The sequence below is a fragment of the Sander vitreus genome, chromosome 6 (genome assembly GCF_031162955.1).
Source record: "Sander vitreus isolate 19-12246 chromosome 6, sanVit1, whole genome shotgun sequence".
In the NCBI taxonomy this organism is placed as follows: Eukaryota; Metazoa; Chordata; class Actinopteri; order Perciformes; family Percidae; genus Sander; species Sander vitreus.
The window spans coordinates 50,001-77,598 of NC_135860.1; the positions used below are offsets into that span (position 1 = coordinate 50,001).

General features: G+C 42.6%; 2 protein-coding genes across 2 annotated transcripts in view; both read left to right on the top strand.

Annotated features, from left to right (window-relative positions):
- The window catches only part of LOC144518864 (thyroglobulin-like), an 18,353-nt gene extending 7,897 nt beyond the window's left edge, over positions 1–10,456 (top strand). The window contains 7 exon segments of the mRNA XM_078251736.1: positions 537–674; positions 2,794–2,833; positions 2,836–2,980; positions 4,136–4,240; positions 6,250–6,390; positions 7,504–7,685; positions 10,306–10,456. Of these exon segments, the coding sequence (XP_078107862.1) occupies positions 537–674; positions 2,794–2,833; positions 2,836–2,980; positions 4,136–4,240; positions 6,250–6,390; positions 7,504–7,685; positions 10,306–10,406 (852 nt within the window). The 3' untranslated portion in view covers positions 10,407–10,456.
- A 3,762-nt stretch (positions 10,457–14,218) lies between these two features.
- Positions 14,219–22,094, top strand: LOC144519082 (sialoadhesin-like). Its single transcript, XM_078251966.1, has 6 exons — positions 14,219–14,361; positions 15,785–16,156; positions 18,417–18,707; positions 19,829–19,925; positions 20,248–20,284; positions 21,661–22,094. Exons 1-6 carry the CDS (start codon positions 14,310–14,312, stop codon positions 21,715–21,717), a joined length of 906 nt encoding a protein of 301 aa, XP_078108092.1. The 5' UTR covers positions 14,219–14,309; the 3' UTR covers positions 21,718–22,094.
- The last annotated feature ends 5,504 nt before the right edge of the window (positions 22,095–27,598 follow it).

Below are 27,598 nucleotides of genomic sequence, written 5' to 3' on the forward strand. Positions count from 1 at the left end.
CGTTTGTCACGATAAAAAGAGAAAACTCCATCTACATGTCTCACCTGTCTGTGTGTGTGTGTGTGTTTCTCTGTGTGTGTGTGTGTGTGTGTGTGTGTGTGTGTGTGTGTGTGTGTGTGTGTGTGTGTGTGTGTCTCTCTGTGTGTGTGTGTGTGTGTGTGTGTGTGTGTGTGTGTGTGTGTGTGTGTGTCTGTGTGTGTCTCTCTCTGTGTGTATGTGTGTGTGTGTGTGTGCATGCATGTGTGTATGTGTCTCTCTGTGTCTGTGTGTGTGTGTGTGTCTGTGTGTGTGTGTGTGTGTGTGTGTGTGTGTGTGTGTGTGTCTGTGTGTGTGTGTGTGTGTGTGTGTGTGTGTGTGTGTGTGCTGTGTCTGTGTCTCTCTGTGTCTGTGTGTGTGCGTGTGTGTGTGTGTGTGTCTGTGTGTGTCTCTGTGTGTGTGTGTGTGTGTGTGTGCATGTGTGTATGTGTCTGTGTCTCTCTGTGTGTATGTCTCTGTGTGCATGTGTGTATGTGTCTGTGTGTGTGTGTGTGTTGCAGTTGTTGGCGGTCAGCGGTCCGTTCCAGTCCTGGTCTCCGGTCCGTCAGTCCGTCTCTGAGTCGTCTCTCCAGCGAGTTGACCTGCTGCTGGGAACATCTGCACACGACGGTCTGATCAGCCGCGCCCGCAGGATAAAGGTCAGAGGTCACACAACAAACATGATTCATGTTAAAGAGAAAAACTAAAACTTATGAAGAACAGTGATGTCATAACATGGAGTCCATGACCATGAAGTGCCCATATTATGAAAAAATGACTTCTTCTGGGATTTGGGGAGTTATTTAGTGTCTCTGGTGCTTCATTCAGACGTTGAAAACCCTCCGTGCTGTTCTGAGTGAGATACGGTTTCTGAATGTGTCCTGTCTTCAGTCTCCGGGTCAGCTGGTCAACATCTGCACGGCTTGTGACGTCACTAGCTGAGACGAGGGGGCTAACCGCAACCGTTAGCTCTAGCGTTAGCGTTAGCATGCTACCTCTTTCTCAGTAGCAAAGCACTGCTACAACACACACCAGTTCACCATCATCTACTAAAAGAACTACTTCCATGTGCGCCCTCATTTAGAAGAAGTCTCCCAGCTAATCCTGCCTTGTAACTGACTGAAGGTGGAGAAACAGCCTTTCTTTTACTGTCTATGGAGCTAGCTAGCTGACATGAGCTACATCTGAGCTACTGAGCATGTGCCAGAGCAATCAAAGATAGTACAGAAGACGCAGAAGAAAAGAGGTCTCACTCTGTAGCTAAAACAGAGACCAGCTGAAAGAGGATCTGCAGCAGTGAGAGAGAGCTGAGCAGTACAACAAAAATATGTTGTTTTTTGACAATTAAACCATGTAAACCTATTCTGGTACAACCTTAAAATACAATTATGAACCTGAAAATGAGAATAATATGGGCACTTTAAACAAAAAACTGCATTTGTTTATATTTTTTGAGAGCTGTGATCAGTGTTGGGAAAGATCACTTTCTACATGAACTAGACGAACCATATAGAACCACAGACAGCAATTATTTTATCAGTTTGAACACTGAAACTTCTGTTTGCACATACCCTGAAAGCTAGTCGGGTGCTTCAGTTCAACGTGCCGTTTCAGGTCTGCTGTGGGAGGAACTGAGGTTTGGACTTTCTTTTTGAAAGCCGGCGGGCACAGTTTGCACAGAAATACGTACGATACATCCTCACCGACCTTGTCATAAAACTCGTTTAAATGATCATACGACGCCTCCTTGCTGCTGTCGCCTCCATGCTGCTTTTTGTTTTGATGACGCATGCTGCTGGTGCGACACTGGTGGCTGGTGTTGCCAGATTGGGTGTTTTTTTCGGCTGTTTACGGCGTGTTTTAGCCGGGTTTTCACCTGGAAGGCTCTATAGAAATCTGGCGCCCTATTGAACCGAGTTAAACTGAGAGAGCGTGCCGTTCACAGACACCAGAATGAATGAGCTCACAGTAACGTTCATCAGGCAGTTATACCGTACGTTCAGTTCACGTTCACCCAAAATATGAACACGTTCATGAACTATCGTTCAATGAACGCGTTCAGGCACAACACTGGCTGTGAGTGTATAAAGTGTAACATACTGTACATCAGCAACATTTCATATAAAGAGAAGAAATAGTCACGGTGGGAGTAGTTTGTTTCTCTGAACGCTTTCCTGTACAATGCCAGTTCCTCAGATGCACCAATCAGGGCCATTGGGGGGTGTGTAACTGTTCAGATGCACCAATCAGGGCCAGGGGAGGTGTGTAACTGTTCAGATGCACCAATCAGGGCCAGGGGAGGTGTGTAACTGTTCAGATGCACCAATCAGGGCCAGGGAGGTGTCTAACTGTTCAGATGCACCAATCAGGGCCAGGGGGGGTGTCTAACTGTTCAGATGCACCAATCAGGGCCAGGGGGGGTGTCTAACTGCGTGTCAATCACTGCTCATGCACACGCATTCATTCTCCCTTGTGGGGGGAGGGGCTTAGGAGACCGTTTTAGGCTTTAGCAGAAAGGGGGAGGGACTGAGAAGCTGTTGATGTTCAAATGTTTTGGCTAAGTCCTGGATCTTCGCAATCCTCCCTACAGCACCTTTAACTGAACCTCATTTGTACGTCACGTTGGACAAAAAGCGCCACATAAAAGTAAAGGTAAAACAATCGGGGCAGTGAGAAAATGGATTGTTTCTTCCACAATATTTCGTAAAAAGTCGCCACTTTCCTGTACACTGATACTCCCATTTGTCTCCTCATGTATTTGTTCTCTGTGTGTGTCAGGACTTTGAGGCTCTGCGGGGTCGAGCTGACGGTAAGACGGCGTTTACGAGGCCCTGAGTCGCTCGCTGGGCGGAGCGACAGGAAATGAGCTGCTGAAGGAAGCGGCTGCCTGGTTCTACTCTCTGGATCACAGCCCGTCGCCGGCCGGATACAACCTGTTCTCCAGAGCGCTCAACAATGCCACCAGGTCACAAACAATCCTAGTTCAGTTCAGTTTCAGTGAGCTTTGTAATCCTGTGTGTACATTTCATGTGTGGATTATTATTATTTTTTTTTATTTAACCTTTATTTAACCAGGTAGGCCGTTGAGAACAGGTTCTCATTTGCAACAGCGACCTGGCCAAGAAAAGCATAAACGTGCAAGACAACAAATAGCTTCACATTCAATACAGTACAAGATTAAGTTAAGCAGGCATTACAAATGCAGGTACGTAGTGAGGTGTAAGTAAGTCGATGGATGTGCAATACATGAACAGAGAGTCTACATCACTGCTGAGATGGTGTAAAGAGTCAATAAACAGTCAGTCTAGTGGTCTAGTTAGTGAAGTAGATCAGTTATAACACAATGTATATGAATAGACAGTCTAGATAAATGCTGAAGTGTAGTGAAGAGTCAATATACAGTTAGTGCAAGTTCCGGTCTATTAAGTGATATAGATCAGTAATAACACAGTAAGCAGTAATATAAATGCTGAATGTAGAGAAGAGACAATATACAGTTAGTGCAAAGTGTGGTCTAGGTAGCGATGTAGTTCAGTAATAACAGTATACAAGAATAGACAGACTATTATTATGTTCTGGAGGAATGAATTCAGTTGTTTGGTCTCTAAAATGTCAGAAAAAGGCGAAAAAATGTGGATCAGTGTTTCCCAAAAAGCCCAAGATGACGTCCTCAAATGTCTTGTTTTAGAATGCCTTTTATTGTCACTATACACATGTACAATGAGATTAAAAGCAACTCCTTCTCCAGTGCCAACATGTACGTAAAATACACATAACAACATAGAATAAAATAAGTAGTGCAAAAGGGGGGTAAGGTGCACAGTTGAGACACTATATACATATAAAAAAAATAAGTATGGTTTTATAAACAGCGTAATATGTAGTATGGGTTATTTGCACATTATTTGAATATTGCCCAATAGTGGTGATCATATTCAATGAGTAATAGATATTGGACAATGAAAGTAATGATATTGCACAGTAGGTGGGTAGGTGAGTTTAAAATGACCAGACAGCCGATGACTTTCAGTCCAAAGTTTTTGAGTCAGTATAAAAAATGTGGGATCCAGTGGTGGTAACAGACGATTAAAGGGTTGGTTTGTGTGTGTTTGTGTTGCAGAGATCTGTTCATCATCTGTCCCAGTCTGCAGATGGCTAGCCACTGGGCTAACAGCAAAGCTAACGTCTTCCTGTACCACCAACCTGCCTCCAGCTCTTACAACAGGTACCGTCTGCTTACTGAAACCATGAAGCTAACGTTAATTAGCTAATTAGCTCACTTGCTATTGTTAGCATGACTCTTCCCTGTACTTGGTAACTGTGGAGCTGTTGCACTGTAGCTTCAGTTTGACTCTATTTGTATCTCCTGTAACCAGACCCCTAGGAAGTGTGCCAGGCTTTAAAGCCATTTAAACATAGTGGCTGAACAGTGGAATTACAACTCTGTGTCCGTCATGTGATGCCCTTTGGCCCCAAAATACTTTCTCCTCAGACTAACATGGAGAAAGAGACGACAATTTTGCTCAGCGAGTCACTCTGACATTCAGTAATGATGCTGGACGGAAACGCCACTTTTAAGATTGACCGTATTCCCGTAATTTGTCGTTTTGTCGTTAGTGAAGAACAATATTGACCTCGTAGTTGAAAAAAGGAGCCTCGTATAAGAATGACATCTCCTCCTGTGGAGTCCGTTCATTCACATTCAGAGATCTCCTATGTTGGACTGGGAAAATGGCGGATAGCATAAACAACAACTGCTAACGTGAGTTGCTCAAAACCTTTTTTAGTAAACTCTGGGTACCGACCAGTGTTGTCAGTGCTGTGGTTAAGGTGTAGAGCCCCTGGTGATACTTGGAGCAAAGTCTCATGTTGTGTCGAGCCTTCTTAGTGGTTTAAAAATAGCTATTTTGAGGCTAGCATCGTAGTGTCCCTAGCTCTCCCATTCAAAAGGCCATTTGACCCAAAAACGAGAATATGGTCCATCTTAAAAGTGGCGATTTCCGTCCTAAATATGCTTTTAAACGAAAGTTTGACTCGGGTACATTCACAAAAAGACCCTAGGTTGCATTTTGGCGAGAGTTACGCTTTAACTATGTCCTTGTAGCCGAGCTGCACCAATCACATCGGTGTATCTGATATAGGCGAGCCAGAGGCGAGCTAAACAGATGACGACAGCGCTACGACGTCAAAGTCATTAGTAAACATTGCAAGATGGCTACGGATGAACACCTGTTGTTTGAAATGGCTTTGGTTGCTACAATGGACGAGTTAGACTTGGCTTTTTATCTGAAAGAAGAACAGAAGACGGAGCTCCAATCGTTCCTTTGCAAGAAGAACGTTTTAGTTTAACCTACCAGTTAGCTCCTCCGGTAGTTTACAGTTTAATCTACCAGTTAGCTCCTCTGGTAGCTAACAGTTTAATCTCCCAGTTAGCTCCTCCGGTAGCTAAGAGTCTAATCTACCAGTTAGCTCCTCCGGTAGCTAAGAGTCTAATCTCCCAGTTAGCTCCTCTGGTAGCTAAGAGTCTAATCTCCCAGTTAGCTCCTCCGGTAGCTAAGAGTCTAATCTACCAGTTAGCTCCTCCGGTAGCTAACAGTTTAATCTACCAGTTAGCTCCTCCGTACCAGTTAGCTCCTCTCGTAGCTAAGAGATTAACCTACCAGTTAGCTCCTCTGGTAGCTAAGAGTTTAACGTACCAGTTACCTCCTCTCGTAGCTAAGAGTTTAATCTACCCAGTTAGCTCCTCTGGTAGCTAACAGTTTAATCTACCAGTTAGCTCCTCTGGTAGCTAAGAGTTTAATCTACCAGTTAGCTCCTCTGGTAGCTAAGAGTTTAATCTACCAGTTAGCTCCTCTGGTAGCTAAGTGTTTAACCTACCAGTTAGCTCCTCTGGTAGCTAAGAGTCTAATCTACCAGTTAGCTCCTCTGGTAGCTAAGCGTATGGGGCTCTGGATACATCACCCCGTGTATTGTTGTGATTGGTCGTAGTGTTATTCAATTGCGTGCAGTGAGATTTTCAAATACATGCTTGGTGCCGCCCCTCGAGTTGGGCCATTTTCATTACTCATTGCCAGACCCTTAACCTTTCAGATTTGGGTCTAGATTTCCAGGATACCACTGAGCAACTCTCAGAGGAATGAACGGGGCTCTTCCTCCAACGCTGTATCCGGGCCTTATTATATTAACTGTGACTGTGGGATTAAAGATACTGATTGAGTTCCTTCCTGTGTGCAGGGCCGATGTGTCTGTTCCTCTGGACGTTCAGTTTGTGTTTGGGACGCCTCATCATCCAATGAGCTCTCAGCGTTTCACTTCCTCTGACCGACGCCTCTCTGTGGTCGCGATGACCTACATCTCCAGCTTCATCAGGACCGGGTCAGATTAATGCTTGTTAATGTTTGATCCTCAAATGGGACATTTTAGTGCTACAGCAGCAAATACAAGACACACAACACACATACAGAATATACAATATAGTAGGGCTGCACGATATGAGTGTTAAAAAACATCTTTTTGCATGATAAAAATGTAAATAGGCTATATAATCTATTTCTTAACCGCTAATTAACTTGTATGTCCTAACTTTGAACCAGCAAGTTGTGTTTTAAGCTAGTGGAGAGCTACGTGACACATGAAACTATATGGATGAGGACCTGCGAGATAATCAGCCGTCTGAGAGTACAGCAGGCAGACACGGTGAACTGAGACTCCGTTTCCTGCTTGTCGGTCAACGGTTAATGATCGTTAACATTTTATCGGGCGCCCGGATAGCTCAGTTGGTAGCGCGGGCGCCCATATGTAGAGGTTTACTCCTCTCGGGTTGGACTCTGACCTGCGGCCCTTTGCTGCATGTCATTCCCCCCTCTCTGTCCCCTTTCATGTCTTCAGTTGACCAAAAAATAATCTTAAAAACATTTTCTTTTGGAAGGCTGGCTGGCTGCCAAAGATCACCACTGACTAGCTAATTAATTAGCCTGAGGTGAACGCTAGCTATCAGTAAACAGAAGTGACGTGGTGGCTGGCGTCTGGTGTGGGCGCCAGTGTTTGCGTGTCGGCCCGCCCCCGCGAAGCTCCGACCTGCCGACAGCAGAGGAGCAGAAGAAAGTAGCTGCACCTTCACCACAATGAAGGCTGAAAAACAGAACCATTTTCAGTACAAACATTTCCTCGCCATGTGGCGGATAGCCCTCTGAGAAGAACAACTATTCCAAAAATATACACAGGAAAGAATGTACAAATGTATATACAAGTTGTGAATAAATATGCATATAAATACTGTACAGTAACTTACAGATTCTGAAACCACTCGGCCTACAAGTCCTTTGACCCCTAACCCCCCCCCCTCCCCCTATTTGTTAAATGCGACCTTGGGTACCTTGAAAGGCGCTATATAAATCCAAGTTATTATTATTATTGTTATTAATGAGCAAATGATGACCGTTGTTTGATAATGAAGTTCATTTTTTCTGTTTTTTTTATTCTTCTTAGGAACCCAAACCCGTCCCGTGTGTGGGCGGAGTCAGTTCTGCCCCGCTGGCAGCAGGTGCTGTCCTCTGACTCGTCGCCCATCTACCTGGAGCTAAACCCCGCCCTCCGACATCGACAGGGTCTGAGTCAGAGCTCCTGCTCCTTCTGGAGCACACTGGGAACCAGACTGACCCGTCTGAGTGGTGAGACCACAACTCTGCTGGAGTCTATTCAGTCCACCTCTACTTTACTCTTTTTAAACATACTATACTATGACATTTTTAGGCCTTTATTTCCACAGGACAGCTGAAGACATGAAAGGGGAGCGAGAGGGGGGAATGATGCATGTCATTCCCCCTTCTCTCCCCCTTTCCTGTGCAAAGGGCTGCAGGTCGGAATCAAACCTGCGGCACCTACTCTACCAACTGAGCTAACCCGGCTACATTCTGACTTGTTTTATGACTTTTTGGACATACTATACTATGACTTTTTTATGACTTCTTTTGACATGACTATGATTTTTTATGACTTTTTTTCAACATACTACTGTATACTATGGCTGTGTCTCAAACCGCACACTTCTGTCAGTCCACTGCTAACGTGCACTGACCACTTCCTGCCGTAGTGCCCACTTTGGATGGTTAGCATTGTCCCAAAAGGAACACTTACCGGAAATGACGAGCAGTCGGCTCACCGCCTCTGAAAATCTGACGAAGATCTTCTAAACTGACCTTTGTTGATCTGAAATGAAGACAGATTCAGCAGCTGCACGGCCTGTTTCTCTCTTCAGATGTTTTCAGAAACACGTTACGGTGACCTATCGTCGTAAAAAACGAGATCGTATTCTGAACGAGACGCCATGATGCTCTGCTGTGAAATCCGGGAGGAGCCAGAGCCACGTGACGCGTTCGTCCAATCAGCTGCCGGTCGACGTCCCTGGTCCCTCCCCTTTCCGCTGCGTAGTCAAGACGGCGCCCGTTTAGTGCGAGTAGTGTCCATCGTTCCACACTGAGCTTTTTGACCGTTTTTAGGGGGTCATCCTGGTACTTTCAGTGCTCTGACTTGTTGCGTTATCTACACGATATACTTAGAACTAAGTGTTTCAAGTGTGCAAGTAGGCGCTTTGAGACAGCTTATGACGTTTTATGATTTTTTGGACATACTATACTATGAATTTTTGTATTACTCTTTTCGACATACTATACTATGACTTTTTTCTGATTTTTTTCTACATACGACTGTATACTTTGACTTTTTATGACATACTTTTGTCACTGACTGTTCAAAACAATGAAAACAAAACACAAGTCGTTACAGCAAAAATGTCTTTCATTTATTTAAACCAACAAAGAATTAAAATGTCAAACATTTAGGTCAGTTTATTAGTACCAGAGTGTTGTTCGGCTGAGTCCAAGAAGAAAAAACAACAACATCATCATAAAACATCAGGACAAACACTCTCAAACACGAAATGGGACGTTGTACAGCCGTGACATGTGCCCCCCCCCCCCCCCGCTGCTCCGACATTGCTACGGATGATGTGCATCCAATTCAGAGTGTCCTATGTAAAAGGAAAAGCAAAGACAAGGATGTGGAGCTCCAACATGGAACAAGTGGGGTGTACTCTAGTAGAATTGGGAATAACAGGTGTTCACATCAGACGACCCAACGACCCCTATTGGCTTCTGCAACACAAAGACAAGCAGCCAAAAGAGGCAGGGTCGTTGCAATATACTATTACTTTTTTTAAGACATGACTAAGTTATAGTATAGTACGTCAAAAAAAAGTCATATATAGTATGTTGAAAAGTCAAGAAAAAAAGTCATATGTACCGTATTTTTCCGGAGTATAAGTCGCATCAGTCAAAAAAATGCGTCATGAAGAGGAAAAAAAAACATATATAAGTCTCACTGGACTATAAGTCACATTTATTTAGAAATTTATTTCACAAAATCCAAGACCAAGAACAGACATTTAATCTGGAAAGGAGAGTTCTTAAACTACCCAACAGCAGCCCAGAACAAGGGGCTGAATACGGTAGGTGTCCTCTATGTTAACGTAACACATTAACAGTTATTAAACTACCCAACAGCCCCCCAGAACAAGGGGCTGAATACGGTAGGTGTCCTCTATGTTAACGTAACGTAGCTGCTCTGTTGACGAGCCTCTCCCAGCAGCACGTTGTTCAAGCACCCATCTGTGGACTCCTTCCTCCAGCTCTGGCCATCTGGATTTCAGCGCGACTAGCTTTCTTTGTTTTCTTCATTGCAGTAAGACTAACCTTTTTCTCCAGTCCCTCACAAGTTTCTCTCTCACTCCAAACTCTCGTCCTGCTGCTCGATGACCGTTTCCGGCTGCGTGTTTTACTACCTGCAGTCTCCTGCAGCTTCTTTTCTTTCTCAGTTGTCTTTAGGAGCAGCATATAGTCCTCACAAGCCTAGAGCGCCTCTCGCGGCTGTAGACGGTGATGTTTTCAGCATGAAATAACATTTAAAACATGTTACATTATATATATTTTGATATATAAGTCGCACCTGACTATAAGTCGCAGGACCAGACAAAGCATGAAGAAAAGTGGGACTTATAGTCCAGAAAATACGGTAATATGTCGAAAAGTCTGGAAAAAAAAGTCATAGTATAGTATGTCTAAATATTAATCATAGCGGATTCATTTTTAAATACTTAAAACATGTCTGGAGGGGGACTTAAACATTAATAATGATTGGATATTAAATGTATAATAGTTCAAACCGCTCTGTGTACATTTATACATGTTATTTTGGGGCTCTAAAAAAGACTTTCCCCTGTCTTTCTTTCTCCAGGTGAGTCGGGGGCGGAGCCTGTCCAGCCTGCGTTGTCCCCTGAGCTCCCATTGGCTGCACCATCCAGCCAATCACAGACTGAGAAAGACGCCTACAGCTAAACTAATGACGTCATCATGTCCTCGTGACGTCACAGTTTCCTGCCTCCAGATTCAGTTTGATCTAAAAACAGTGAATAAGTAAAATAACTCCTGTCTTAATCAATAAATATCATTTTTTAAGTCTCTCTGCTGACTCTGTGTTCTGAACTCTCAAACGTTGTCATTAAAAAAACACAACTTGTACCGTAACAAGGTGTTTTGTTGTGGTATTAGTACTTTTACTGCAGTAAAGGATCTACAAACTCCCTCCACCACTGGTGTGTACTAAATACAAGGCAGGAAATACTAACATGTGCTGTCAGTTGTAACAGGGGTCTACTTCTCTTGACTTTACAGTTCATGAAGCCCCAGTTAAAACTCTTTATTGCTGCTGATTGTAGTAATTATACTCTGTGTTGTGTTGTGATGATGGTGGTGGACTAGCTGACGGTTGGACTCCCAATGGAAGTGTTGTATGTTTAGTTGCAGCGCTGCGTTGCCGATGTGTGGAAAAGGAACTTTCGTTGATACTGTTGATTACTAAAAGGTTTATTACATCCAGGATTTCAGCATCATGACGGATCCTGCAGAACCCGGAGAGTACAAAGCCAACATACACTCTGTCTTGCTGCAGCAAGAACATGGCTTATAAGGGGTATGTTTAGGTAACATGTTAGAGAAAGTAAATAGATGAGTTGGCAAATAAGGTCTGAGTCCCTTTGAGGTCAGAGTCTCTTTGGGGGGGCTCCAACACTACACATAAAATCATTGATCCCACTCAGCCCCCAATCCCAGAATCACATAGAACATCCTCTTCAACACATCGCTCCACTGAGAGGAACATCATTAATCTTAGGTCACTAACACAGAGCTCATGATGTCTCAGCACATTTGAGCTTCATACAGACTTTAACCTTATAGGCTCTTCAGATACTACAGAAGAAAGACGGACAGCTTCGATGTGGATCTGTGGAACGCAGATTCGTCACTAACAAGCACGTCAGAATCTGAGGGATACGAGCCCGGTCTGAGTACTGGTGAGTGATTGAACTATTGACAAATAGGATCAATTGTCCACATTCAAAGACTTAGCGTTACAAATTGTAATTCACACAAAGATACTAATAATACAGATGGATATTTATACACAGAGTATCACTCTGGATGTAGTAACTGTCTCTCATATAGGCAATACATTAATATTTACAGGTTTTCCCACAGTCACACTCTCACCTGAGGGTCTGACTAAGCTTTACACCTTAGGTACTGTAACCTATTAAATAACAGCATAAAAATATGAAAATAACACAATTATGTACACTTTACAACTACCAAAGAAGGCAAAATTACTGACGAAAATACTTATAGCTTACATTGAGTATTTACTCCTGGAGTATACCTGTATTTCACTGCAAAGACAACTTTGTTCCTGGGGTGTTAAGTAGTTTTTTTTAGGAAATGTGTGAGTAACGGGACCGTGGTTACCTTTGATTGACAGGTGTCTCCACCAATCACATTCTGTCATGGAGGTTTTCGCCCTCTTCATGTCGTCTAAATGGGAGCGAAAAACATGTTGAGATTTCAGATTACAGCATCAAACAACTAAAATACACAGATGAATTGAAGTCATAGTATAGTGTGTCGAAAAAAACTTTAAAATAAAGTCATAGTATGTTGAAAAACTTAGTAAAAAGTCATAGTATAGTAGTCTACCTTCTGAGTGAAAGGGGCTATCAAAGCTTCTTTTCTCTGGGGCCAATAACTGAACTGTGAAACAGTCTCATTTAGGAGGTTTTCCCTTTAAAATACCGATCTTAACTTGGTTAATCTATCTGGTATTCTTTAAAGGAACAAAAGGAAGGGGTGAGTCCGAGCACCGACTGTGTTCAACCAGCTTGTTATTACAGTAGGTACACAAATAATCACAGACAATTACTATTTACAGTATAATAGAATGTATTTAACAAAAACTAAGCAAAAACAAACCAGCATGTGGGGAGACACGTCTGTGTCTGTGTGAGTGTGAGTGTGTGTGAGAGAGTGCGAGGAGGAGGGGGTGTCGAAATGTAGTCTAGCCCAAAGACTACAAAAATGGCTACTCTTGTGAGCTGCACAACACTATTTAGCCTCAAGAGGGCGGTAGTGGTGCTGGGTGCAGCGCTGTGTGGCTACAGCAAGCCGGTTAGCTTTCAGGCTAACGTCTTGACCAAAGAACACACTAGCTATGTGCTAGCAGTTTAGCTATTCCCGCACGTGTTTGCGTGTGTGTGTGTGTGTGTGTGTGTGTGTGTGTGTGTGTGTGTGAGGTTAGTGAGAGAAGAAAGGGCAAAGAAAGAGACACACTTAGATCTTAGTTATCGATAATGACCAGCCCTCTCAGTAACTTGTGTGCTTCCTTCAGCAGCGTGAGCCACCAGTGGAAGACTGGGGTTTTTTGGGTGGTCAGGCTGTTTATGGCTCAGGTCCCCTGACCTGGCTCCATGCCGTTTTATGGTCCGAGGAGCCAATGGGAGATCAGAGTTCTCGGACCTGTGGCCATTTTGTGCAGTAACACTTATGTGTGACCTGCAGGCTGTTGCTAGAAAAATAGGTGATGAACCCTCTTTTCTGAGGAGACATGGGTTGGAATTTACCATGTAGGCCCTTCTTTGTCTCAGACCCATTGTCTCTTAGCACATGCTGGCCGGAAATCCTTTCGTTGAAAAAAATAATGTTTAACCCACTACTGGATGGTTCCAACAATATACTTCATATAAAGAAAAGGAGGAACTAAGATAATAAAAAACATGTAATGCTCCGTCTCAGTTCTACAGTCAGTCAGCGTCTTTGTCATCGCTGCTGCAGGTTCAACATTCAAGTAAAACATAAAAAAAAGTAAGGATAGCAGTTTGGGACTGAAAGATTTCCTGTTATTTGTGTGACGTCCTGTTGTTTTCTTTAAACACCCCCCCCCCAACAACGCAGTCATTACATCATAATCCAATTCCAGTTTGTGTATTTGCCAGCTGACTGGGGGTGGGTGGGGGCCTATCTGCGTCACACTGCTTAATACGTAAATGAAACAGAGTGACACTGCGTTCAGACCACAAAAAATGATTTGCAAGGGATTGAGGGAACAGTCAGCTTGTTCCACAAACTCCCGGGTACTTCACTGCTTGTGTTTGGTGTTTTATAACGTTCTAGTGGAAGAGATAGAGGCAGTGATGTTTCCTGTTTCGACAGGAAACAAGTCTGATCCATGCTCACATCATTGGCCACCGCAGCCTTACGTGGGGTTAAGTCAGTCTCAAGCCAAGCTCACACACACACACACACACACACACACACACACACACACACACACACACACACACACACACACACTTTGCCTAGAAGCAGAGAGACACCCCCCTTGTGAGGGGAGAATAGGAGCGTAGGGAGAGGGTAGTGTGGGAGCTCATTCGAACCGAGATCCTAGTGGACTGGGCTCTGACTTGATGCTGTTGTTAGGAAAACTTAGACTCTGTTTTTGTGAACCCACAGCTGTGTTTGTAATCTTTTATGCTGAACTCAGTAAACTCTGCTTAACTTAAATCTATCGTGATGTTTGGGTATGTATGAGTTTTGGTATCCTATCAATGAATACACGGGAATTAGAGTAATTGGAGTCAGATATCTCTGACTCCAATGAGTCAGAGACAGCCCAGTTTCATAAAAAAAACCTTCTTTCAAGCATTACAACACTTCTTTAAGACGCACAGGATGAGTTGAGACACTTTCTAATGAAAAACCTCTTGGGAAAACAAAGAGGAACTGAGATAATAACCACAAAGACATATAATGCTCCGTCTCAGTTCTACAGTCAGTCAGCGTCGTTCTCATCACTGCTGCAGGTTCAACATTAGAACAAGTCAAACATTAAATCAGCTCATTAAAAAAGAAAGGATGGCAGTTTGGGACAGAAAGATTTCCTGTTGCTTCACGTTACTGCTCGCTGGTAAGACATGGACTTTATTTACGTTACGTTAATATCTTTTCTGATGTTTTTGATAAACTCTAGAAACATTTATGCTTCTGAAGTTGCAGCTCTGCATCTGTTTTATTATTTTCTCGTTTAGTAGCTGAGAGGGATGGATTTGTTCATAGTTTACCATGGTGTAGTTGTATAGTTGTTTTATGGTCTCTCTCCTCTCTTGCTGTAGTCGACAGTTGCACTGCATCGTGTCGACGACTGCTGTAGTTTGTCATGTTAGTGCTGTTCAGTAAAAAGTATTTTAAACTAACTTTTTGGGGGTAAGTTCTGTTCTTCAATTGTCTTTGTGAATGAATAATGTAAAAAAACAAAACAAAGTAAAATACCCCCCCATCATCACACACCCTTCACCATACCTAGAGATTGGCATGGTTGTATTTCAGTTAGCCTAATAGCTGGTTTGATTTGCATTGAGAGATGATGTTATGGAAAGAACCCCATGTCAATCTCTAGGTATGGTGAAGGGTATGTGATGATGGGGGGGTATGGTGAAGGGTATGAGATGATGTGGGGGGTATGGTGAAGGGTATGTGATGATGGGGGGGTATGGTGAAGGGTATGTGATGATGTGGAGGTATGGTGAAGGGTATGTGATGATGTAGGGGGTATGGTGAAGGGTATGTGATGATGTGGGGGGGTATGGTGAAGGGTATGTGATGATGTGGGGGGTATGGTGAAGGGTATGTGATGATGTGGGGGGTATGGTGAAGGGTATGTGATGATGGGGGGGGTATGGTGAAGGGTATGTGATGATGGGGGGGGTATGGTGAAGGGTATGTGATGATGTGGGGGGTATGGTGAAGGGTATGTGATGATGGGGGGGGTATGGTGAAGGGTATGTGATGATGTGGGGGCCAAGGGAACTTTATCAGGATCATAGTATCCTGGATCCATGAAATAACTGGCCTTTCAAAATAAAAGTCTGCCTGCCTCTATGGGAATCTAACATAGGGGTGGACTGACTTATGCCCCCTGTATTTTAAGGAAGAACATTTATTTATTTATGATACATTATTCATTCACAAAGATAATTGGTGTCCTTAAAAGTTGGATTTTTAATTAAGGCATTAAAAAATGCCTTAATTAAAAAATATTTTGTATTCCTCTTTTTAAACAACTTTAGCATGGGTTCATAAACTTATGCTGAGCACTGTAACTTCTCTGAGAAGCTCTTTTACATCTAAGCTAAACTGGTATTGTATCTAAAATGTCCCTAGCCTGATTGATATTGAATCAAAAGTGTTATTGAATCGGGAACTTGTGAATTCGGAATCAAATTTGGGAAATTATCTGCGATATCCAGCCCTATTTTGATTAGTTTTCACATCAAAGCATTCACTCTAAATCAAGTTTCTTCATTCCTAATCTCACTGTGTTGTTGTTCCAGGAGCTCTGGGTCAAAGCGTGAACTATCCAGATCCTGTTTGTGGCGTGAAAGGATCGACCGTCACCCTCCCCTGCTCCTTCACACCACTGGAGTCTGTTGCTGATGATATAGGAAAACCTTTGATCAAGGTCGTCAGAGTCGTCTGGTGCAAGGGCCCTAACATTTGTGGGACAGACGCTCAGTCAGTGTACGACAGCCAATCACAGAACAACGACCCTCGTTACAGATACCTGAGAGACAAGAAGGGAGAATGCACTTTACAGATCTCAGATTTACAGGAGAAAGACGACGCAACTTATCGCTTTAGAGTGGAAACTAATAAACTCAGAGCATCTTTTACTCCCCCAGTAGGAGTGAGAGTCACAATCGTAGGTAAGAGCGTCACATGATAATGCTTTAAACACAACTATGGCAATAATATACATTCTGACTTTGTTTAACAGAGGTTCTGACTCTGTCTCCTTTTTTCAGTTGTAAAATATTAAAACTGACATATGTTCATTTCATTTTTATTCCTATTGGTTTAGTTTTAGTTTTTCTTGAAGGTTTTATTTTTTATTTAGTTTAACTTTACTAAAAATATTTTTTACCTCTTCCACTATGATGGGTGATAGTGTAAGACAAACACATTCCACCTCTGAGATCTTTAATATAATCTTCCCTAATCATGGAGGTGAAGAGAAGAAAGAGTTATTAAAGAGAAGCTGAGGGGGAGTTGGAGACAAGTTTTAATTTCTCACCAAGTCTTTTAAAAGAGCTGAAGGAACAATGACTAAAAATACGATGACATTTGTGTTTTTATCTTTTGCATTAAATGTTCCTCTGACAGAAGCCAGGTTCCTGTTTCTGAGGATCTTTATTAACTCATAACAGCCACATGTTGTAACAGAAAGTGATGAAAGGCAGCGCTGATCTCTCGATGACCCTCCGTAAAGACATGAAGAAGTGTTTAAAAATAACAGAACAGGATGTTCAGTGACTAGCCTGCACAGTCATGTTTGCTTTCTTGCGAACGCACGTCCTGCAGAATCTAACATATTACTTTACTCAAAAATGTAACTGACACAAACTCAAGTTACAATTATTGCAATAAAATACAAGTTAACAATAACATATGTTAAACATACAGCAGCATCTGTGCATGAGAGGGAGATAGATGCTCAAAGTCACCAGCTTTGGCGCTGGTGATTCTCCTTTGGCGCTGGTGATTCTCCGTTGGCACCAGTGATTCTGCGTTGGCGCACCTTTGGCGCCGGTGATTCTCCGTTGGCGCTGGTGATTCTCCGTTGGCGCTGGTGATTCTCCTTTGGCGCTGGTGATTCTCCTTTGGCGCTGGTGATTCTCCTTTGGCGCTGGTGATTCTCCTTTGGCGCTGGTGATTCTCCTTTGGCGCTGATGATTCTCCTTTGGCGCTGGTGATTCTCCGTTGGCGCTGGTGATTCTCCTTTGGCGCTGGTGATTCTCCGTTGGCGCTGGTGATTCTCCGTTGGCGCTGGCTATAAACCTCTTTGGGGGGAGTGCCAAAACTTTCTCTAAGTAGGAAAACCCTGATGTCATCCTGCACGCAGTGATGATTTTACAGCAGTTTCATTTAATAAAAGTGTCAATAAAGATAATGCTAATAATCATCAGTTGAATATTTTAACATTTAGAATTTTGATTAATTCACAGATTAAATAATTTGCGCCGTCGGTCGCCTGTACAGAACACCGCAATATCTTTGGGCTTACGTGTTAAAAGGCGGAGGCATAACTTTCCCCCACGTTTCTTCAAAACTTTTGGTCGAAAAGACATCAATCAAAGTGATTACCAATCAATGGATATTCCCCTGGTAAAGGAGCACACAAACTTGCTTGTTTAGCTTTTAAAGGTCCAGTGTGTAACGTGTTTAGTTGTTTATTATCAAAATCTGTGTTGCCGTTCACAAACTTGTCCTTTTTCATGAATATTTACCTCCACCATCAATTCCAAGTATTCCTATTAGCTTGAAATTTTACAATTGCATGAACTGGGGTAGATGCTCCATATTCATGAAATATGTCAGCTGTTAAGGGAGGTACAGAACATACTGCTCCTCCTTTCGCGTTTTCGCTGTCACATGATGAACTAACAGCTGCTGCTAATGCTGCTAACGGGTATCGTAGCTTCCTGAAGAAGGAAACATGGAGGACCACACGTCTTCAAAATCCAAATTTCAGGAACAGGAGTCTCCTTCTTCTTCGCCCAGAAAAAGGAGATTGAAAAAAGCAAGAGACCAGCTTTTTGGAGCGTGAAGGCTACCGTAGCTGTAATACGTACTTTGAACTGCGTGGTGCGAGAGAGTTGATTGATGATATGTGATCTCAACGCTAGACGGGAGACATTCCCACACGTTGGACCTTAAGTGTTCGAAACACCATTGGTCTCGTAATTATAGAAGACAGTGAAAAGCAGAAAATCTGCCCACTGGAGAGCCTGGATCCAGATAATAAAGTACTCACTAAATTAATTACATAAATTGGTCCAGTTTAACTTTCTGTTGCTCAGCAACAGATTGAAGACATCAGTAAGTGACTTTAAAGTCACGTCACATTACCTTAAAACTATGTACTGCCAATTTATAATGAATATTTATTTTACATATTTACTTCAGATGGTGTTCAGATGAAGATCAGAAGCTCCAGAGATGACGGAGAGTTTAAAAGAGGGGAAGCAGTCACACTGAACTGTTCTGCTGAAAGCTGCACTATCCACCAACTGGAGGTCACCTGGTTCAGAGATGGCCACGCCCTCTCAGAGACTGGCCCCGCCCTCCATCTCAGCTATCTGACTGCAGAGGATTCTGGGAACTACACCTGTGGTTTGAAGAGGAACATCCGCACCCTCTCCGTCCCATACAGCCTGCACGTGGAGGCTGATGAGGCAGAAGCAGCAGAAGAGGAAGGTTTGTTTGTTTTCTGTTTACTGGAAATATGTATTTAAGCTTAAATAGAGTTGTGAAGTAGATGGACTCTATTACTGGGGATTTCAATAAATTACCCTAACTATATTCCATCTATCGCACCCAAGCTCCCTCTATATCTCTTCCTCTCTCTCCCTCTCGCTCTCCTAGTTACATGCGTTGGAGCTAAGGGTATCTGGATCAATGTATCAGTTCAATGATCAACGGCCCAATAATATTGATGCAAATCGTCTGTAAGATTCTCCTTTATTTTAGATTTAGACTTTAAATGTATTCTTTTTTATTAAAAGGTTTGTTTATCATTTGCATGTCTGGATGAGCTCAGTAATAAAATTGTCAAATCATATTTGTAGTTGCTTAACTTTGTCAAACAGACATTCACGATATTGTCTCATATCGATCGCAGGACCCTGAATTCACGATCACAATCGTATCGTGACAGACATTAAGATATCAGCATCAGTATTGTTGTCAAAAGAAAGGATATGATATTATATGAAACTTGTGATTTACACCCCTAGTTGCAGTTGTATGTTTTCAAAAAGGAAACCCTGCCTTTGCATTTTATTTTCATCACAGTCTTTTAAAGAAATACGTTAGACATGTGGGAGGAGGTCTCGGGGAAGACCCAGGACTAGGTGGAGGGACGTCCAGCTGGGAGGAGGTCTCGGGGAAGACCCAGGACTAGGTGGAGGGACGTCCAGCTGGGAGGAGGTCTCGGGGAGACCCAGGACTAGGTGGAGGGATTATATCTCTAACCTGGCCTGGGAACGCCTCGGGATCCCCCAGTCGGAGCTGGTTAATGTGGCTCGGGAAAGGGAATTTTGGGGTCCCCTGCTGGAGCTGCTACCCCCGCGACCCGACCCCAGATAAGCGGACGAAGATAGATGGATGGATGGATGGACGTCAGACATGTGGCTTTGACTTACAACTGAACATTTAGCCCACTTTCTATAAAATACCGAGATATACATATATCGTCTATCGTCATTCAGCCAAAAAAATACTGCGATATGATTTTTGGTCCATATCGGCCAGCCCTAGTAGATCTTCCTGATGTTTAATGTCTAGAGTCCAACAGTCCTTTCTGATCTGTTTCACAGGAACTAAAGCATCTGACCCACTGCTGGCTGTTCGTCTGCTTATCTTCACTCTGCACACTGTTCTCATCATCATAGTAACGGCCATCATCATCAAAAGGTCACTTTCTAATCAGTCTGCTGAGTCATGTTCCTGTATTTATATCAGTCTGCTGAGTCATGTTCCTGTATGTATTTCTCAGAACAAAAACATTTCTACATGAATCTGAAACATGAGAGTTCGTAGAGTCGTTCATTTTGCATTTTATTAAACTAAACTATTATGTGGCTCTACTGCGTTTTAGCTTTTATCGTGAAATTGTATTTTACTTCATCTTAAGTTATTTGTGAAGCACTTTGTAACTTGAGTTTGTGTCAGTTACATTTTTTTGAGTACAGTAATATGTTAGATGCTACTCTGACTATTACGTCCGTCTTTACAGGACGTGCGTTCGCAAGAAAGCAAACGTGACCGTGCAGGTGAGTCACTGAACATCCTGTTCTGTTTATGTATTTGATATTATTTAATAATTAACCTTCATGTCTCTATGGAGGGTCTCTGAGAGTTCAGAGCTTTCTTTCATCACTTCCTGTTACAACCTGGGGCTGTTATGGGGAAATAAAGTACCTCAGAAACAGGAACCTGGCTTCTGTCAGAGGAACATTGGACGCAACAGATAAAAAACAAAAATGAAGTAAACAACGTCCACAGCAGTGTATTTTTCATTTACCTGAAGTTGCTGCATTCTGGCTGCTGTCTGTAGATTCCTTCATGCTCAGCTCGTATTCTTCCAGATGTTTCATACCAGATGTTGTAACAGCGGTGATGTTGTGTATTGTTTAGGGTCCTCGCCACCACCAGACTAATCAGCATTGCAGATTGAACATGTAGCTGGACTTGAATGGCCTTCTTTTGACTGAAAGTACTGCCAAACAACACTTTTTCTGCTCACCAGTTCCATTTCCACTTCCTCTCAGCCTGCTGCATTGAAGCTCCACCTACGTAAACACCTTCCCGTAATCAACGGCGCCGTCATTACGTCGACCGGCGTAGCGCGGAGTGACAGCGTAGGGTTCAGCAGAAACCCAACCCCGTCAAAAAGCCCAATATTCAGCCCAATCTGAACCTGAATCCTGGATTCGGTTCATCCCTGATTAAAAGACTTGAGAAATGAAAACTTGTCTCCAACTCCCCCTCAGCTTCTCTTTAATAACTCTTTCTTCTCTTCACCTCCATGATTAGGGAAGATTATATTAAATATCTGTTTCTCTTTGATTATCATCCATCAAAGGGGAAGCAGTAAAAACTAAAACCTTCAAGAAAAACTAAAACTAAACTAATATAAATAAAAATGAAATGAACGTGTCCGTTTTAATATTTTACAACTGAAAAAGGAGACAGAATCTCTGTCAACTCTCACCGTGACATTGAAATACTAACAAACTAAACTAAAACTAACAAACACTCTGAAAACTAACTCAAACTATTATACTATATATATTATACTATAACTATTATACTATATATATTATACTATAACTATTATACTATATATATTATACTATAACTATTATAACCTTGCTCTGATGTTGACTCAACCTAAACACTAAAAAGCTGAACTGCTCACCAGAAATGAAGTGTATTGTGATAATGATTATTATTATACTGACACAGAGAAAACTCCCTAAGCCAGTAAGCTTAGAGGGAGATCCCCATGAGCTTTCCTCTAGCGCCCCCCTCAGGACAGACTTTAGATTTGTAGCTCCACTACTGAAGGAAGTCTGCAGGACTTTGAGCCACTGTGGCTGTCGGCTGCTTGTTTTTTCTGCTGTTTGAACTCTGCTTTGTGTTTCAGCCTCCAGATGCCGTAGAGGAGCTGAGACGTCCAGAGGAACGAGGCCGGGCTGTCTGATATTATCATCTGTAACATATCTGCTCTAATATTACATCACTGGACCTTTATCTCTGATATTATCATCTGTAACATATCTGCTCTAATATTACATCACTGGACCTTTATCTCTGATATTATCATCTGTAACATATCTGCTCTAATATTACATCACTGGTGCTTTTAATCTCTGTTGTTCATATGATTTACAGGACATCAAACATACAGTGCTCAGCATAGAGATCGGCATGGTTGTATTTCAGTTAGCCTAATAGCTGGTTTGATTTGCATTGAGAGATGATGTTATGGAAAGTACCCCATGCCAATCTTTAGGTATGGTGAAGGGTATGTGATGATGTGGGGGTATGGTGAAGGGGATGTGATGATGGGGGGTATGGTGAAGGGTATGTGATGATGTGGGGGTATGGTGAAGGGTATGTGGTGATGTGGGGGGTATGGTGAAGGGTATGTGATGATGTGGGGGGTATGGTGAAGGGTATGTGGTGATGTGGGGGGTATGGTGAAGGGTATGTGATGATGGGAGGGTATGTGATGATGTGGGGGGTATGGTGAAGAGTATGTGATGATGTGGGGGGGTATGGTGAAGGGTATGTGATGATGGGGGGGGTATGGTGAAGAGTATGTGATGATGTGGGGGGTATGGTGAAGAGGTATGTGATGATGGGGGGGGTATGGTGAAGGGGGTATGTGATGATGGGGGGGGTATGGTGAAGGGTATGTGATGATGGGGGGGTATGGTGAAGGGTATGTGATGATGGGGGGACCAAGGGAACTTTATCAGGATCATAGTATCCTGGATCCATGAAATAACTGGCCTTTCAAAATAAAAGTCTGCCTGCCTCTATGGGAATCTAACATAGGGGTGTACTGACTTATGTCCCCTGTATTTTAAGGAAGAACATTTATTTATTCACGATACATTATTCATTCACAAAGAAAATTGGTGTCCTTAAAGGTTGGATTTTTCCTAATTTTTTTAATTAAGGCATTAAGATCAATTTCCAAAAGAAGATTTTTTTATTCCTCTTTTTAGTCAACTTTAGCATGGGTGTGTTCACTTATGCTGAGTCTGTATGTACGTGAATATTGTTGTTTACACCTTTATATGACATTGTATATTCTACACATATTAATTCCTACAATGTCATGAATATAATATAAAAACAGTCCCTCTGTAATCTAATAAAAATACTTTTATTTCAGGAGTTTTCTGCTTGTTTCAGTTGACTGCTGCTCACCAGACAGTGAAAAAACCTGTGTTTTATAAAGTATAAAGAACGTTTTGTACTAATATTTGGCAGTTTTGAGTCATATCTGATAGAACTATATCAACGATTGATTAATCGATTAGTTGTCAACTATTAAATTAATTGCCAACTATATTTTGAGAGTCGATCAACCAGTTGGAGTCATTTTTCGTACATCTACTATTTTGAAAAAATACAAATTATGATTTGATTGGAAGAATAAATTAACATACATGCACACCAGGGTTTCTGCAGGTTTCACCAAGTCAAATTTAAGACTTTTTAAAGATCTTTTAAGACCATTATGAATCAAATTTAAGACCTATATAGACAAAAAATATGCAGCTGATAATGTAGGGAGCCACTGAAATAAATCACTACCTGTTTTCTTTGCTTGTGAGAAGGTCATTGTTGATTAATAAATTGGGATAACGCTGGGATCCCCGCCGGTAAAAAAAGAAAATGGCAGTGGACAGCGGGAGCATCACAGGAAGTATTACATTGACGTAGGGAAGATTAAGACCTTTGTAACATTATTTAAAAACCTAAAACACAATACTTTAAGATTGTTTTAAGGGCTTAGACTTTTAGACTTTTTGAAGACCCTACGGAAAACCTGACACACATATTAACATATAGTCAACTCTAACACCTGAACATTACATGTTGTAGTTATGTAAGAGTGGGAGAAAACTAGCTAGCAAGTGAGCACAGACGTTTGGCTAAAAGTAATGAATAAATGGTAGAAATAACTTGTTAAAAGTAATAACTTAACAGTCCAAATGACTAGCTACAGTAATGGAGAAACGGTTAAAGTAGGTAAAAGTCAAAATAGTTAGCTAACGGCTGACATAGGCTTTGAAGTCTGTTTTAAGCCTGTCGGTTTATCCATCCATCCATCCATCTTCATCCGCTTATCCGGGGTCGGGTCGCGGGGGTAGCAGCTCCAGCAGGGGACCCCAAACTTCCCTTTCCCGGGCCACATTAACCAGCTCCGACTGGGGGGATCCCGAGGCGTTCCCAGGCCAGGTTAGAGATATAATCCCTCCACCTAGTCCTGGGTCTTCCCCGAGGCCTCCTCCCAGCTGGACGTCCCTCTACCTAGTCCTGGGTCTCCCCCGAGACCTCCTCCCAGCTGGACGTGCCTGGAACACCTCCCTAGGGAGGCGCCCAGGGGGCATCCTTACCAGATGCCCGAACCACCTCAACTGGCTCCTTTCGACGCAAAGGAGCAGCGGCTCTACTCCGAGCTCCTCACGGATAACTGAGCTTCTCACCCTATCTCTAAGGGAGACGCCAGCTACCCTCCTGAGGAAACCCATTTCGACCGCTTGTATCCTGGATCTTGTTCTTTCGGTCATGACCCAGCCTTCATGACCATAGGTGAGGGTAGGAACAAAAACTGACCGGTAGATTGAGAGCTTTGCCTTCTGGCTCAGCTCTCTTTTCAGTCACAACGGTGCGATAAATTGAATGTAATACCGCACCTGCTGTGCCGATTCTCCGACCAATCTCCGCTCCATTGTCCCCTCACTGCGAACAAGACCCCAAGGTACTTGAACTCCTTCACTTGGGGCACTTTCGGTTTATAACACGGTTTATTTACGGTCGTGCTTGTACATTTTTAAGACACCTAGTCACTTAGTTTATTAGTTTCCCTTCTGGATTTTGTGCTGTCTTTTGTTTGAAATTGTTGCCTATTCTTGTCTAGATTGTAGTCTAAAATGTAGGACACATCATCAGTAGTGAACATTGGGAGATATTTGGTGTTTCGGCCATTACCATCTAGACACCATCCTCCAAGGGCGGCTCTCCCGAGCTTGATCAGTCCTCAGAATGTCTCCTATAGCCAATTGAAGTTTTAATCAGTGTTACGGTCTGTTTTGGGGCATATTAGGTTCTGTTTTGACGTTTAATTTTTACTTTATATTTATTGTTTGAAAAAATGTTGTTTAAAATGCAATAGTATTACAGTAATCTAAGTAAATTGATCATTGATTTGATTTTTTACCATCTTGTATCTACTGAAACATGTCTGGTTTGACGTCATAGTAATATAATCTGACTTACCACCTGACCAACATAGATATCTGTTAACAGCGCAAGCTAGAACCATCCATATCAGCCAGACCCGAGGATCTGGAAGTCCAGGTCTCCAGACCAGTTTTTCTAAGTCCCTTCCTGTGTTCCTTACACCACTCAACTACAGGAGGCGTTGTGGCATTGTCCAATCCAAAGAGGAAACACAGGTGAAAGCCCTCAGTGCAGTCCTACAGACTCAATATGGACAGTCAGAAATCCTGAGGTCTTGGTTTGCAACAGTACCTTCTGTCATGGTTTTGACGCAAAAAAAACCTGGAAGGTCTTAGAGGTGTGAAAGAAAATTATAAAGGAGCTGCAGTGTTTTCCGAATCCAACGGTATCAGTCACGTGTCATGTGTAAAAGTAGTCGAAAGATCGCTTTTAAGGCGTTTGTGGGCGTTAATGTTGTAACTTTCTTCCTGAAGGTCGTAGAGGTTTGAGATGAAGTTACAGTTGAACTATTGAATGTACTGCATCCACCCGTGCCAGTCCCCTGTTTCTACGATGACCGGAAGTGGGCGGAAATTCACTTCCTGGTTGGTTTTTCTGCCATTTCTTCATGAAGAACAATCCTATTTTTTTCATCTACATTTATCTGGATAGCTAAGACTAAATACTAGAGGCCAACAGTTAGTTTAAGAATTACTGTTGTTCAGGGGTTGGGAAATCAAGTGTTTCATGTATCTAACTGGTTATGTTTAGGCAAGAAAAACAAATGGTTACGGTTAGTATCATTGTCGGTCAGATGTTACAGGGTCCACAGTAGAGAAAGTAGAATGAGAGAGATGGTAGAATGAGGGAGACTGGGCTAAGGAGAGGGGTCTGGTCGGGCTAGAACTCTCCCTCGCCAGATCGGGCTGTAGGTCCTGCCTCCCTCTACTAAGAAAGGAGAGGAGAGTGAATTGATTAAGAGAGTAGAATGGGGGATAAAAGGATAGCATGGGTAATCAGCAGTTCCCCAACCGACTGTTAAGTAAGCAGGAAAGGAAGAAAAGTTAGGGTTAGGGTTAGAGTTAGGGCCACAGATACCCCAGTATCTGTGGCACACCGCAATCCCCCCGTATCTGTGGCACACCGCAATCCCATAACCGTCCGGCGCCCCCACCCAGGGCAGGCGATGTCGTGCCGGTCAGGGGGGAAGACGGAAGTTAACGGTAGTTGCATCATCTTGAGTCCGTGCAGTCCTGTAACCGTACAGAAGTCCAGCAACGAACAACCACTCGGGTTTAGATCAGGGAGGCCGTTCCTCCCAATCACGCCTCTCCATGTGTCTCCATCATCGCCCATGTGTGTGTTGAAGTCCCCCAGCAGAACTATGGAGTCCCCCATTGGAGCCCCATGCAGGACTCCACTCAAGGTCTCCAAGAAAGCCGAAAGTAGTAATAAGCCCCCCACTAACCTATGTGCAAGTCTAACGGTAGGGGGCTGCAACTCGCATGCTGTATATGATGTCGTTATCTGATCCGTATCTGCGTAGGGGGGGTGTGACGGGCGGCGCTAATAATGTATTTTATTTAGATGTGTAAAGGTGTTAAAAAAACGTAGAGTTAGACCTATGGTTAACGGTTAAAAAAGTTAGGGGTAGGGTTAGGGTGTCCAACTGTCATACAGGGAGTGGTTTGTGGTGTTTAAAAAAGGCCTTGTTTTAGGCTGTCTGTCCACGGTTCCTGCTGTATTTCGCTAGCTTGCTAGCTAGCTTGCTAGCTAGCTTGTTAGCTAGCTTGTTAGCTCATTTTTTCCCCCAGCTATTTTTCCTCCACTAAAAAGATCTTCTCAACAACTACCGTTACTTTTTCTTTAGTTCCCTTGGTTGAATCAAGAGGAAACATCTTTCAGTCATGTCTACACAATAAAACTATACAATAAAAAAAGCAAATGTTGTGTTTTATGTCTATTCTAAGATATTTCATTCATGAATTAAAACGTTAAAGTGGCATATATAGTCTGCCTCATTAGTCCTTATCCATGTCTTAATATATATTCTGGGTGTGTGTGCGTGTGCGTGGGTGTGTAACAATAAGTTACGGGAGTGAGAAATACAAGGCATCGTGGCTAACACTAATGTTACAGTTGTTGTTTCGGGATGTTCTGTGTGACATAGCCCTTAAAGTGTTTAAAAATGGATGGTTTGTGACTAAAACGTTATCATGAGCTGCTTTAGAGAAGAGTCCCGCACACTGACCATTACGCAAACAACCATTTATTTAGAAAAATACAACGTTTCGGTCTCAGACCTTCATCAGGTAAATCATGAGCTGCTTTAACACATAAGCCCTCGCACATGATTACTTTCTTTTGCATTAATCTTATAAACCAATATGGCAGATTGTTACGTGTAAACATCTTAGGTTATCTAATATTGTATTAGTTGTCTATCCGTGTAACAGAAGTCAAAACAGTAACAGATGAAATAACACAAAGTCCAGAACATTTACATTTAGTGTTCATAAGGATTTGATACCTTTTTATGGTATATTAGCACTTCACAGAGGAGAATCCCACCAATTACATGTATAAAGTGTTGCAGGACTGTTTATTAAATAATAAGACAT

What these genes read in the sequence shown, in the direction of transcription:
- LOC144519082 (XM_078251966.1), top strand. Translation starts at nt 14,310, where the DNA reads ATGGCAGTTTGGGACAGAAAGATTTCCTGTTGCTTCACGTTACTGCTC. An exon ending in CTTCACGTTACTGCTCGCTG is followed by an intron (nt 14,362 to 15,784) that starts GTAAGACATGGA and finishes TTGTTGTTCCAG; the next exon opens with GAGCTCTGGGTCAAAGCGTG. An exon ending in ACGGCCATCATCATCAAAAG is followed by an intron (nt 19,926 to 20,247) that starts GTCACTTTCTAA and finishes CCGTCTTTACAG; the next exon opens with GACGTGCGTTCGCAAGAAAG.